At 44.4% G+C, this 14,260-nt stretch overlaps 2 protein-coding genes across 8 annotated transcripts in view; one reads left to right on the forward strand and one right to left on the reverse strand.

Moving 5' to 3' along the window:
* On the forward strand, nucleotides 1-12,582 carry tarbp2 (TAR (HIV) RNA binding protein 2). Of its 5 annotated transcripts, none has more exons than XM_046310213.1 (8): nucleotides 1-195; nucleotides 917-990; nucleotides 6,747-6,990; nucleotides 7,243-7,318; nucleotides 9,593-9,710; nucleotides 9,967-10,094; nucleotides 10,339-10,534; nucleotides 10,885-12,582. In XM_046310213.1, exons 1-8 carry the CDS (start codon nucleotides 143-145, stop codon nucleotides 11,040-11,042), a joined length of 1,047 nt encoding a protein of 348 aa, XP_046166169.1. In that variant the 5' UTR covers nucleotides 1-142; the 3' UTR covers nucleotides 11,043-12,582. The 5 variants fall into 5 exon arrangements, with proteins under 5 accessions (XP_046166169.1, XP_046166170.1, XP_046166174.1 ...); XM_046310214.1 differs by having other exon boundaries at nucleotides 9,596-9,710; XM_046310218.1 differs by having other exon boundaries at nucleotides 101-195; nucleotides 917-1,040.
* tespa1 (thymocyte expressed, positive selection associated 1) overlaps nucleotides 12,566-14,260 on the reverse strand; it is a 22,699-nt gene continuing 21,004 nt past the window's right edge. For all 3 annotated transcript variants that reach the window (XM_046310206.1, XM_046310205.1, XM_046310204.1), the window contains one exon: nucleotides 12,566-13,189. In XM_046310206.1, coding sequence (XP_046166162.1) covers nucleotides 13,101-13,189 — 89 coding nt within the window. In that variant the 3' untranslated portion in view covers nucleotides 12,566-13,100. The remainder of the gene's footprint in view (nucleotides 13,190-14,260) is intronic.

Here is a 14,260-nt window from a genome sequence, read left to right on the forward strand (position 1 = left end):
CTGTTTTCTGGTGGGACTGGGAGAGCGAGGTGTCTCTTCACATGTCGCTGCCTCCACTGACTTGGAAAATAGCTCATGAAATCAAGTGTCAGTATTTGTGGGGGGGATTTGCAATTGTTGGCTTCATCTCTGTCGATAGGGAATGAATGACGAGACAACACCGGGCAGTTGCAAGATAAACTCTGGGTGCTCCAGGTAAGCGTGTAGCGATGGCTAGCTACCATATGTAGCTAGCTAGGCGGTTCAGGATCTCACTTAGTTTAACTAAATGTCCTCTAAGCACATTGTGTAGCAAAGTAAACTCATGAATTAATTTACCATTCAATGTCAAGCGTTTTAATAATTGCATTTTGTAGTTCATTTTGTAGTTTTTCAATAAACTGTATGAGGTAGTTAGCTAACTAGCCAGCAGATCCGACCCGTTTGCTTACAGCTGCACTGGGGTCGGACAGCATTCCTGTGTATATTAACTGCGGAGCCGGTGCGAGTTCGGCAAAACGTACCTCGATCCAGAGATGAAAAATGCATACTCCAAATTGTCCCATTATACCAACAGTAACATCAATAAGATTGAATGAGTGTTCGTTTAAAACAAGCAGTCATTCAATCTTTGTTGGGATAATGGGACAATTCGGGGGGGACAGTGAGTTTCTTATTCCTGGATTGAGGTATGTTTTCCTGAGCCATATCTCATGCCAGCTCCAAAATGTCTTAATTACATGCAAGAATGCTGTTCGACCCTCATGCAGCTGCAAGTGGGTTGGATCTGTTGGCTAACAAACCTCCCAACTAGACAAGTGTTTCTGTCTACCTACCTGTCAATCACTTCATGTCATAGTTCCTCGGAGAGAAACAACATATCGTTCCTCTGAACTGCTGAATGACAATTTCATCTCGCCCATCTTTATGTCCTCAGTATTGAGCAAATGCTGGCTGTGAACCCCGGCAAGACACCCATCAGTCTGCTACAGGAGTATGGAACGCGGATAGGTAAGGCAGAGATGGTCTAGGAATGCTTCCTCTTCTGTCTCAGAGTCTGGGTAAGGTTTCATTCTGTTCTGTCTTAGCTAGCTACCTACAACTATACCAAATGGACTGGTTTATCATCTGCTTATTTAGTAGAATTAACACACTGCATCAATACAGGTACCTGCTGGTCACTAGTCAAATATATATTTTATACTGTAGAAGCCATAGAATTCTGAATTTGAGTACTAGAATGGACATGGCCAGTCTTATGATGGGATAAAGGTCAGACATTTCGGTCAGAGTTGGTCAACCCTGGTTTACCAGTGCTGCAATAAGATATTGTGTAAATAATGCATTTGAAGAATTTATCTGCACTCTTTGTTAGCTAGCTAGCCAGTCAATTTCAGAGGAATAATTCCATAACTTAATGAAATGAACTGCCAAGATGCCAACATTAATCTTCAAACAATACAGTGAGTCAATAGTCATTTTTCACACCCCCAAAAAGACTACTTCCTTCCATGCCGAGAAGTGTGACGATATCCGGTTGTCTGTAGTCTTCTGCGAAATTCAAACATTGGAGTTTACCCAGTCACTGCTCAATTTTCCCAAGTTTGGCATTAGTGATTTGGCTATCGTTCACGAACATTCCCAGACGGAGAGATCAGAACTTCATAAAAAGGATACAAGTTCTTCCACGAAGAATGTCTTCAAAGATCAAGGTAAGTTAGTACTTGAAGTGACCAGTTGAGATAGATAGCTAGCTAACGATAGCTAAGACGTTACCAAATTGGTTAGTGCTATAATGAGTTACCTAACGTTACTTAAGATTTGTCAGACTTAGCTAGCTAACTTATTAACGTTAATTATCTGACCAGCCACTGTAATCTATTTGTTTCTCGTTAGCTAGAGCCATCTCAGTAATGTTAAGAGTAGCAATGGTAACTTACTTGCATACATCAATTTAATATTTGTCACCTAACGTTCTTACATGCTCTGCTCTTCTGAATATGCATTGTGAAATATGGTAGACCAGGAGGGGGCAGTGGTAGTATGGGCAAGGTGTCACATGTGAATGAGGAGCTCTAGTCACTGCAGGTTACGAGAGATGATGGGCAGTTTATTTTGTTCAAAATAATCCACCTCTGTATCTGTTACCCCCCCCCCCCCCCACACACACACACACACACACACACACACATGTTATTTTAGATTACATTGCAAGCACCCAAGAACATTGTATGAATCCCCCCCCACCCACACACACACGTTATTTTAGATTACATTGCAAGCATCCAAGAAGCCTGTCATCGTAAACGGCTTAAAGGGCGCTTTGTGCAATATGGTGGCTCTACTCTTCCAGACTGCACATTACACCACAATGGTGTTGTAGACCGTGTCAGCACCATTGCTTTGCACGGAGACACTGTAGTTGTGGCATTGGCCCAAGGACTCGGCTGAGTTTTGAATGTGAGGATTATTCATATTGTCATAGAGCACACCCATTTAGCATTTCTGTAAACTCCTATTACTGCACATAGTGTTAAATTCATCCTGAATCTTTTTTATGCATTTAAAAAATATATATTTTTACAAGGGATTTGACCAGAGCCCATTGGATGAAATGGTTCTGAGGAAGCCAAGGACATCAGGCAAGAGTGGCATAAAACCCACTCTTTACCAAGCATTCCCTGTGAGTTAAACTGTCTTTTAAACAAGTTAGCGTCGCCATTACGCTCACAAGTTGCTTTCACTTGTGTTGAAATTGCTTGAACTAAAGTTTTACCATCTTGGTTGACACATCCCTTGTCTGTGTTTCAGGGCCCCTTCCTGACATTACTGTGTCTGCTGAACAAAGTTTGAGGAGCATGTGACCACAGCCTGCCGTTGCCACGGTGCTGCATGGACTCAAAGAAATTACTCTGGGTGACTCTAGATTTGGTCCAATGCTCCATGGGTCAGTGCTGTCATGTCATTGGCCCCCAACTGTCACCTGAGATTCTAAAACACCCAGATGCTCCTGTGTTCCTCCAGCTCTCAGTAAAATCAAGTAATTTGTACAGTAATTTAAACTTTGTACCTACTTGCACTCAGTTTTACCACTTGGAGAGCTTAAAGGTGTCACCAGCATTGTCATCTGCTATTGAGAAGGACACAGTCGAGCAGTATTGTCTGTCAACTATGGAAGGAAATGAGGAAACCACGTGTGATTGCTAGCCAGTTTAGGGAGGCATGCCACGTGCGTGGGGAATCATCTAGCCAGGCCCTAGCCATGAGAATGTTTCCAGGTGAACGGCAAACCGGAGCCATGTGAAGGGGTCTTGAGCTTAAGGTTCTCCAGAACTACTCTGAATGATTTGATGTCTCAGTCAAACGTTGTGGTTTTGTTGTGCACCCAGATGCACCCCATCTCGGGGCAAACCACAATGAGAGTTTCTGGCCCTTCTGCAGCGCCGCCCTTCAGACTAGCTGACATCCAAGTGCCTGATGTTGAGTGTAGCTGACGTCAGGCACATTTTCAGTTTGTCAAGGGCCAGGCCAAACTCAAACACAGCCACACATCACTAGCAAGTCAAGGGCCAGGCCAAGCTCAAACACAGCCACACATCACTAGCAAGTCAAGGGCCAGGCCAAGCTCAAACACAGCCACACATCACTAGTAAGTCCAGGGCCAGGCCAAGCTCAAACACAGCCACACATCACTAGCAAGTCAAGGGCCAGGCCAAGCTCAAACACAGCCACACATCACTAGCAAGTCAAGGGCCAGGCCAAGCTCAAACACAGCCACACATCACTAGTAAGTCCAGGGCCAGGCCAAGCTCAAACACAGCCACACATCACTAGCAAGTCAAGGGCCAGGCCAAGCTCAAACACAGCCACACATCACTAGCAAGTCCAGGGCCAGGCCAAGCTCAAACACAGCCACACATCACTAGCAAGTCCAGGGCCAACTGCCTGTAACCGGTTTAGTTTAGTACGACTTCACTACAAGCACTAGAAGTGCCATTACAGTAGAGAGAGTTTGGAGAGATGATTATTTTGTAGCGGAGATGAGGAACCTGACCTCTACACCTACAGGGATGTTTAGATAACTCATCAAAGTTGTATGCAGAGGAATTGTATTTTTAATTGTTTTGTTCTTTTGTCCATCCCATGTGGCTCAGGTGGTAGAGCATGAGGCTTGTAACTCCAGGGTTGTGGGTTCGATTCCCACGGGAACACAAGTATCAATGTATGCAGTCACTACTGTATGTCGTTCTGGATAAGAACATCTGCTAAATGACTTGGTGTTAATTAGTGAGTTACTGATGTAATTGTGATTTTTATTTTATGACAATGTGTCACCAATGTATTTATTGAATAAAATCTTCAAAGAAAGTTCTCTCTTTAACAAACACTACATCCCAAAAACCCATGTTATTAATAACCATTTTATCAGTACATATTCCATATAAAAATGATCCCGAATTCATATATTGTTTGAACAGATCAATTTAATAATAAAAAATGTACATTGGTTTAAAGCTGTTATTTATCACAATCTAATCTAACTAAAATAATTTATTTTGTGTGTCCTGCTGTGCTTGACCATGTTTTCACACTGGCTGATCACCCTTGAGATCCAGAGTTCTCTGGTAATTCACCAATAAGCAGCAGTTGTTCCACAGTTGATTGACAGCCTACCAGAATGAGTGGGATAATCTTGTCCCAGATACAGTGCTCTCTACTAGCATACTGACGTGCAATTGACTTGCTTTCGCTCTTGTCCTTCCACGTAAGCTGAGTTGCTCTCTTCAATGGGGGAATGATGAGTGTTGCCCCTAGATCTGACAGCATCCTCTCTGACGAACCCCTCGTCTTCCATGCATCCATCACCAGGCTCGGGGATTCCCGAGAGACTCGTGAAGAGTTTGGATACAAAAGTGATGCCTCAACGAGGGTGTGATCCCAATCAGGCACATCTCAGATCTGTGCAGTCCAGGTTAACTCTGACCTCTGGACAGTACACCTGGAACTGATCCTATGGCATCTAAATGGGCGCAGAGCCTGAGACAAGATGCAGGTCGTTGGTCCAGGTTATTATAATGCGGTTCATTTGAAGGGACAAAGATGTCCGCCAACACGTTCTCCAGCCCAGTTGTTACTCCACAGCATTACAGAAATAATTTGTCAATGAGTGGCAGCTTCCTGTTGGGGCTTGGTGTTGCACTTCCTATTCCAGTCTTCTGTGCCTTGGACCAGTAGATTCATCCTGGAGGTCAGAGGGGGCAGTAGACTCCCAGAACACCATGAAGATCTTCTCTGAATGGAACCGGTTATAGGAACCTGAAGTCCTCATTGGCTGCACAGAATTTTTGGAGCTGGATGTGTACAAAAAATCTGTTGGATAAAACTGTTAAATAAAGGTGAAATAAAATAAATTGGACTTATAGCGCTTGTTTCTTGATTCCATCCAATGCAGCATTCAACACACCTATGATCAATTGTATATTGAACAACATCAAAAATAGATGAACAATTGGGTGGGTCTTGGATTGCTTAGGCCCACCCAATTGGGAGCCAGGCCCGGCCAATTAGAATGAGTTTTTCCCCACAAAAGATATTTATTTAAGAGAAATGCTCCTCACTTTCGTCAGCTGTCCGGGTGGCTGGTCTCAGACGATCCCGCAGGTGAAGAAGCAGGATGTGGAGGTCCTGGGCTGGCATGGATACACGCGGTCTAATGTTGTGAGGCCGGTTGGACGTACTGCCAAAGGAGGGGCTCAAGTTGGAGTGCAGAGTGGGAAAAAAGACATGCAACCTGGCTAGCCAGTTAGCGCAATACAGCTAATGTAATACCTGAACTATAGCAACTGTTTGCAGAACTACAACACCAACCATCTGGAAAACCTAAGTTCACGTTACTCACCCGGGAGAGGAGGGCTTAGTCATGGGCCTCTGTAGTCAGTGCAGAGGGACCAACACTTGTGAATAGCTGAGAAATCCACCTCCTGTTCCCAGCTCTATCAAAGGGAGAGACCCAAGAATGCAGGCTCCCTCCCCAGTTCCAGGAGAACCGACAGGGAACGGTCCCCGTCTCAGTGCGTGCACGGCCTTTTGGTGTTAAGTAGATGTTAGCCAGGTTAAAATGCAGGCTATTGATTAAAGATGCTCCCATGTAAAATAGTCTGGGCGCTCGTCTGTTCTCATTGCTGTCACTTAAAGTCTCATCCTTTTGGGGAAGTTGTGGAAGCTGAGATGTTTTTGTTCTAAAAAAAAATAATTAAAAGAGGGACACTACAGTAGCATCGACAGGATTGTGCTGCCATTAAGCTAGCTTGCTAACTCTGCACTGTTGCTAGCAACCTTAGCATAAACCGCAACAACATTCCATTCAAACAAGTCAATCCACAGCCATGCGTTGGCTGAAATCAGTTGCTGATAGGACAGACAAGTTGTACATGCAACAAGTACTGATATTGTATCATAGCAGCTTTCCAAGAAAGCAAAACATGGACATTTTATGGTTTGTTTACATATATTTGAGGCTATTTGTACAGAAATGGTATAAAAACCCGTCTGAATTGTATTTATAATTAGTGCCGTCAAAGTATTCACACCCTGGATTTATTCCACATTTTGTTACAGCCTGAATTAAAAATGGCTGCCATCTTCACCTCATTCTGAAACTGAGGGTTTGACATTACCCCTCTAGTAATTTAATAAGATCTCTATGGTAGTAGCATGGTAGGATCTCAAGTGTCTGTGCTGCAACACTACCGATCCTTTTGTTCCAGGTAACACCCCAGTGTATGACCTGCTCAAGGCCGAGGGCCAGGCGCACCAACCCAACTTTACGTTCCGCGTGTCCGTGGGAGAGATCAGCTGCACCGGCCAGGGGCCCAGCAAGAAGGCTGCCAAACACAAGGCAGCAGAGGCCGCCCTGAAGATGATGAAAGGAGGTCTAGGGGGACCAGTGGTGCTGGGAGAAGGATTGGGAGAAGGGTTTATTGGGCCGGAAGAGCCTTTGGATGGGGACAGGTGAGTGGATTATACGCGTTTGAATCCAGAGAAAATGAGTAGTTGAACGCCGTGATAATTGTCTTCAATGGCTTTATGTGGCGAGAATAATGTAGAGAGGCTATCTATTGGAAGCCAGGACGCAAAAACACTAGACAAGTGCCTCTTATTTTGGAAAAGTTGCAAAACCTCCTTGCCAACCATTTTATAATTATGATAGATCGTGTGCTCATGGTCAGTCTGGGGTAAATAAGGTCTGTTTTCCCTCCCTAGTTCTCCGTCAGAGATGAAGACTTCAGGTAGCGGCACGTCTCAGCAGTCAGAATGCAACCCTGTGGGAGCTCTGCAGGTGAGATGCATCCCGAGTTCATTTACAGATGAACGCAGTCCTCTCAGAACGACATTTTGAACCCCTTTCAGCTCAGTTCAATAAGCTTTATTTCTATTAATGTGTACATATGTACACAGTGCATTCAAAAAGTATTCAGACCCCTCGACTTGTTTCACATTGTTACATTAATTTAATCCATTTTAGAGTAAGACTTCATGTTTTTCCTCAATCTACACACACTACTCCATTATGACAAAGCCAAAACTGTTTTTTTTTTAAACAAGTTTTTGCAAATTGAATACAAAAAAAATAAAAACATACCTTATTTAGTATTCAGACCCTTTGCTATGAGAGTAAAGATTTCAGGTGCATCATGTTTCCATTGATCATCCTTGATGTTTCTACAACTTAATTGGAGTCCACCTGTGGAAAATTCAATTGATTGGACATGATGTGGAAAGGCACACACCTGTCTATAGAAGGTCCAACAGTTGACAGAGCATGTCAGAGCAAAAACCAAGCCATGAGGTCATTGTCCGTAGAGCTCCGAGACAGGATTGTGTCGAGGCACAGATCTGGGGAAAGGTACCAAAACATTTCTGCAGCTTTGAAGGTCCCCAAGAACACAGTGGCCTCCATTCTTAAATGGATGAAATTTGGAGCCACCAAGACTCTTCATGGAGCTGGTCGCCCGGCCAAACTGAGCAATCGGGGGAGAAGGACCTTGGTCAGGGAGGTGACAGAGCTTCAGAGTTCCTATGGGAGAACCTTCCAGAAGGACAACTATCTCTGCAGCACTCACCAATCTTGGAGTTTGCCAAAAGGCATCTAAAGGTCTCTCGGACCATGATGAAACCGAGATTGAACTCTTTGGCCTGAATGCCAAGCGTCACGTCTGGAGGAAACCTGCCACCATCCCTACGGTGAAGCATTGTGGTGGCAGCATCATGCTGTGGGGATGTTTTTCAGCGATAGGAACTGGGAGACTAGACAGGATCGATTCAAAAGATGAACAGAGTAAAGTACAGAGATCCTTGTTGACAACTTGCTCGGGACCTCAGACTGTGGAAAGGGTTCACTTTCCAACAGGACAATGACCTTAAGCACACAGCAAGACAACACAGCATTGGCTCCGGGACAAGTCCTTGAGTGGCCCCGCCAGAGACCAGACTTGAACCCGATCGAACATCTCGAGAGACTTGAAAATAGCAGTGCAGCGACGCGCCCCATCCAACCGGACATGGCTTGAAGGTCTGCAGGGAGAAATAGGAGAAACTCCCCAAATACAGGTATGAGCTTGTAATGTCATACCCAAGAAGGCTCACGCTGTAAATCACTGCCAAAGGTGCTGCAACAAAGGGTCTGAATACTTACAGTACCAGTCAAGTTTGGACATCCCTACTCATTCCAGAGGTTTTCTTTATTTACTATTTTCTACATTGTAGACGGTCTTCACATAATATTGAAGACCACTATGAAATGACATATGGAATCATGGAGTATCCAAAAAGAAGTGTTAAACAAATCAAAATATACTTTATTTTATTCAAAGTAGCTTTCCATTGCCTTGATGACAACTTTACACACTTGGCATTCTCTCAACCAGCTTCATGAGGTAGTCACCTGGAATGCATTTCAATTAACAGGTGTGCCTTGTTAATTTGTGGAATTTCTGTCATTATAGTGTTTGAGCCAATCAGTTGTGTTGTGACAAGGTAGGGGTGGTATACAGAAGACAGCCCTATTTTTTGGGGGGGGGGCAATTTAATCAATTTTAGAATACGGTTGTGGAAAAGTTAAGGGGTCTGAATACTTTCTCAATACACTATATATAGATCAGCTACCCTCCCGTAGGTTTTCACTCCAACCCTGTTCCTGGAGAGCTACCCTCCCGTAGGTTTTCACTCCAACCCTGTTCCTGGAGAGCTACCCTCCCGTAGGTTTTCACTCCAACCCTGTTCCTGGAAAGCTACCCACCTGTAGGTTTTCACTCCAACCCTGTTCCTGGAGAGCTACACACCTGTACGAGGGTAGCTCTCCAGGAACAGGGTTGGAGTGAAAACCTACAGGAGGGTAGCTCTCCAGGAACAGGGTTGGAGGAGACCGGCTATAGATGTATACAGTCATTCTCCGAAAACCCTCCTACCTTTAAAGAGGATAATGTATACTGTCAGTCTCCGAACACCCTCCGACCTTTACAGAGGATAATGGCGTTAATTGTGAAGCAAAACATTTAAAGGTAAATGAATCTCCCACTTTATGGATACATGACTTTGTGTGTTTCACTGAAAGGAGCTGGTGGTTCAGAAAGGCTGGCGTCTGCCAGAGTACACCGTGACCCAGGAGTCGGGGCCTGCCCACCGCAAGGAGTTCACCATGACATGCCGGGTGGAGAGATTTGTTGAAATTGGTAAATCTAACTTGGGTTCTGCTCTTTTCAATATGTCATGGATTTGTTTTAGTTTTTTTTTACATTACACCATTAGGTATATCGTATGTCCTTGTGTAGCAACATGATTCAATTGGTCAACTAACCAGGAAGTGAAATCAGGCGTGCTAGTTCTGGAATAGAATCCATGGAGTGACCGAGGAGGATACTTTTAGATGTTTGGGAAACTGTTTACAAGAAGCAATTCTGTGTCTTACATCCAGCCTCTGTCCCACAGGCAGTGGCACATCGAAGAAACTAGCCAAGAGGAATGCAGCAGCTAAGATGTTGTCCAGGATCCACGATGTTCCTGTAGACCTGAGGAGCAGCCACGAGACTGAGCCTGAGGATGACACTTTTATCATGGTGAGACAGCGACCTGTTGATGGCTTTTTCTGAGACAATATTGCTGCTGTGCTCGCTTCCTGACAATTCATCGTTGCAAATAAGTGTCTGTTCTTCAGACTTTCCGGTTATAAATAAATAAAATATTGTTGGTCGAATACACATGTTTAGCAGATATTGAAGGTGTAGCGAAATGCTTATTAAAATGAATGTGAGGTTGCCCGAGTGTCTGAATCATGGTACCACTGTCTCCTCTGGTGGTCAGAACATGGGTGGGGGCAGGGTGGAGGCAGGGAAGTGTAAAGGTCTGGGCTGTACCTGGGACTCTCTGAGGAACTCTGCTGGGGAGAAGATGCTGCAGCTAAGGAGCCACCCTCTGGGCATGCCCAGCTCTGACTTCTGCTCTCTGCTACACGACCTCTCAGAGGAGCAGCGCTTTGACGTCAGCTACCTCGACATAGGTAAATAACATCCCCTCATCACTGGGGACAATTCACATACAGGGGGGGGGGAGCTAGGAGGTCTGGGGGGGGGAGGTCTGGGGTGGGGGTGTAGGTCCACTTTGTTTTCCTGTTTTTATACTGAATGTATTAATTTAACTGTAAGAAATATATTTTTTCTTTAGTGGCAGCTGCTTTATCATATTGAAATGGATAATGTACCTATAACCCTCCCCAACAAAAAATTACAAAAATAAAAACATTGTAAAAAAATATATATGCTAAACTGATCCTAAACCAGCTCTCTTTGTGAATGTGACCAGGCTGTGATGTATGAACCTAATGTGTGTTACCTTATTTCCTTGTGCCAGAGGAGCGCAGTCTGAGCGGTCTATGCCAGTGTCTGGTAGAGCTATCTACTCAGCCAATCACGGTGTGCCACGGCTTCGCACCCAATCAGGACGGTGCCCGCGCCAGCGCAGCCCACAATGCACTGCAATACCTCAAAATCATGGCTGGGGGGAAGTGACTGTCTCCCAGACCAACCTCTCTCCATGGCAACGACCTAGACCCTGATCACATGACACATCCGCCTCGGAGGGTGGAAGCATCTTCCAACCAATGGTGGTCAAGGGAATTACCCATGATGTGGGAATTGGAATTTGTCTGTCCCCCCCACCGCCCTGTAGTTCTATCTGGTCTGTTCATTCCTAAATGCCCCCTGAAGATATCCCACATAGCCCTAGATAATTTGTCCCTATGCCTTGAAGATATCCCACATAGCCCTCAATGACCTCTTGATTGGCTACACCATTTATTTGGATGGTCAGTCAGTCACCCACCTCCTCTGCTGTCACAGGCCTAGAGAGATACTCTGCAGGGAAAGGGCCAAATGCATTTGACAACAACCCCCCGTTTCACTGTAGCCTCATTGACTGTTTTATTTGTTTTGCCACATCTACAGTGATTGGCTTTGGTTGCCTTTTCATTAGCTAGTAAGTACTTTGTCGTCAACCAAAAATACCTCTTCTCCCCCCCCCCCCGTTGAAGAAGTCTTGGCCTGAATGAAGTCTAATTTTGGACATTGAAAAGTGGACCTTTTAACAACATGAATTCTTAAATTATAGACTTGTGTACTTTTATTGCCAAGTAGACAAGATCCAGCCCGTCTGTCTGTCTTAAGTAATTGACTTTTTAAGAAGAGTCATCTGATAACTGTTAAAAAGGTGTACATTTTTAAATTGCTTAACATCTGAAATGCAAAATGTTGAGTTTTGGAATTACATTTAACATTGTACTTTACCATTGATTATTTTCTTTGTTAGACCTCACAAAACCTTGTTTTGAAATTGTGAATAGATTACTGTGATTTAAAATGAGTAAGTTTAATGTTAATAGCTGGTTGCTCTCGTAAAACTGTGTCAATGGCCCCTCAATGAATGGATAATATCACTTCCATTCAACTGTTGTGATTGTTAATGTCTGAAATGGACCATCTAATTAGCCCGTGTGCCAGTCTGTTCATCTTACTCACTACTTATGGAATTGCAATGTTAACACAATGACAATAGAGTAGGCCGAAAGCACAAACAGATCTGGGACCAGGCTAGCATCGAATTTGAGATGGAATTGTATCGCTGCATTTAATATAGTAGATCATCTAAGTTGGATTCTCTTGCACAACGGCTGACTAATCTGCTCCTCTACTTCCTGTTACATGCTAATGGTATATAGACTGAACTCTTATATCCTCCCATGTTTACTCCCACCAGTTGATAGTCAAGCCTTCGTGGTTTCATATGGGAGGTTGAGTCAAGAATAGTATTGGTAGCGAGTGCCAGAAGAATACTGGGTGACTATTGGTCGCTGCTACATCTCATGATGAGCAAGCAGTGAGAGAAACACACAACGTACCGCATCTGATTAGTTGGGTTTAAATGTGGAAGACCCATTTCAGTTGTTCAACTGACTAGGTATCCTCTCTTTTCCCATGTTTGACAATTGTGTGGTCCATCTGTTTTAATTTGTTCCTTTTTTAAATAAAATACTTGATTTCAGTGCAAATAAAATGTTTATTGAAATCACTTTATTTTTAACATTCATAAATAACGACTTTCACAAAAGGCACAGCACTAGCATGGATTAATCACTGTCAACAGAAACACTGGACACAAGACGGTCTACAAAATCAAAACCGAAGGGTTGAGTTCCTGTCCGACTTACACTGAAGATCTTACAGCGCCTGGACAAGTATTTAAACATGTCAGTGAACCACATTGCATTGTCTGGCACACAACTGTTGGTTGAGGCAATGCCTGCGCATCAGGTTAGGAAACTTGATCTGTGTGTTAAATATGCCTACGGGGCAATGTGTTAACCAACAGAAGTCAACGTTGAACTCTGAAGTGTAACGTTGAACTCTGAAGTGTGACGTCGAAGTGGGTGTGGTCAGAATGCCACCTGATTCCATGATGTCATTCACAATAACAGTCCGTATCTGTTGACTGTACCTTCAGTGGCTCAATATGTTTGTGTGACTCATGTAAATAATAGTTCCCGGAGTCCGTTTCCCAGAGGGTGCTGTTCATCAGCTCTTGTCTCTGTCAGGGGAGGCGACGTCATCATCAGCGTAGCCACTACTGTCTGATTGCATGCTGTCCCCTCGAACCACCAGACCTACAGAAAGAAAACCTCAGGTCTACACACAGACAGCCGTACTCTCCTCATGGCTTTAACACAGGCCTACAGTACATCCCTGAATTAAACATGGAGGGTCAACCTGCCCATACTCTCCTCATGGCTTTAACACAGGCCTACAGTACATCCCTGAATTAAACATGGAGGGTCAACCTGCCCATACTCTCCTCATGGCTTTAACACAGGCCTACAGTACATCCCTGAATTAAACATGGAGGGTCAACCTGCCCATACTCTCCTCATGGCTTTAACACAGGCCTACAGTACATCCCTGAATTAAACATGGAGGGTCAACCTGCCCATACTCTCCTCATGGCTTTAACACAGGCCTACAGTACATCCCTGAATTAAACATGGAGGGTCAACCTGCCCATACTCTCCTCATGGCTTTAACACAGGCCTACAGTACATCCCTGAATTAAACATGGAGGGTCAACCTGCCCATACTCTCCTCATGGCTTTAACACAGGCCTACAGTACATCCCTGAATTAAACATGGAGGGTCAACCTGCCCATACTCTCCTCATGGCTTTAACACAGGCCTACAGTACATCCCTGAATTAAACATGGAGGGTCAACCTGCCCATACTCTCCTCATGGCTTTAACACAGGCCTACAGTACATCCCTGAATTAAACATGGAGGGTCAACCTGCCCATACTCTCCTCATGGCTTTAACACAGGCCTACAGTACATCCCTGAATTAAACATGGAGGGTCAACCTGCCCATACTCTCCTCATGGCTTTAACACAGGCCTACAGTACATCCCTGAATTAAACATGGAGGGTCAACCTGCCCATACTCTCCTCATGGCTTTAACACAGGCCTACAGTACATCCCTGAATTAAACATGGAGGGTCAACCTGCCCATACTCTCCTCATGGCTTTAACACAGGCCTACAGTACATCCCTGAATTAAACATGGAGGGTCAACCTGCCCATACTCTCCTCATGGCTTTAACACAGGCCTACAGTACATCCCTGAATTAAACATGGAGGGTCAAACTGCCCGTACTCTCATGGCTTTAACACAGGCCTACAGTACATCCC

Source organism: Oncorhynchus gorbuscha, linkage group LG18 (genome assembly GCF_021184085.1).
Source record: "Oncorhynchus gorbuscha isolate QuinsamMale2020 ecotype Even-year linkage group LG18, OgorEven_v1.0, whole genome shotgun sequence".
NCBI classification, from domain to species: Eukaryota; Metazoa; Chordata; class Actinopteri; order Salmoniformes; family Salmonidae; genus Oncorhynchus; species Oncorhynchus gorbuscha.

Coding starts and splice junctions, on each gene's coding strand:
- tarbp2 (XM_046310213.1), top strand. CDS start 143: ATGAATGACGAGACAACACCGGGCAGTTGCAAGATAAACTCTGGGTGC. Junction 991..6,746: donor GGAGTATGGAACGCGGATAG/GTAAGGCAGAGA, acceptor CTTTTGTTCCAG/GTAACACCCCAGTGTATGAC. Junction 9,711..9,966: donor GGAGAGATTTGTTGAAATTG/GTAAATCTAACT, acceptor TCTGTCCCACAG/GCAGTGGCACATCGAAGAAA.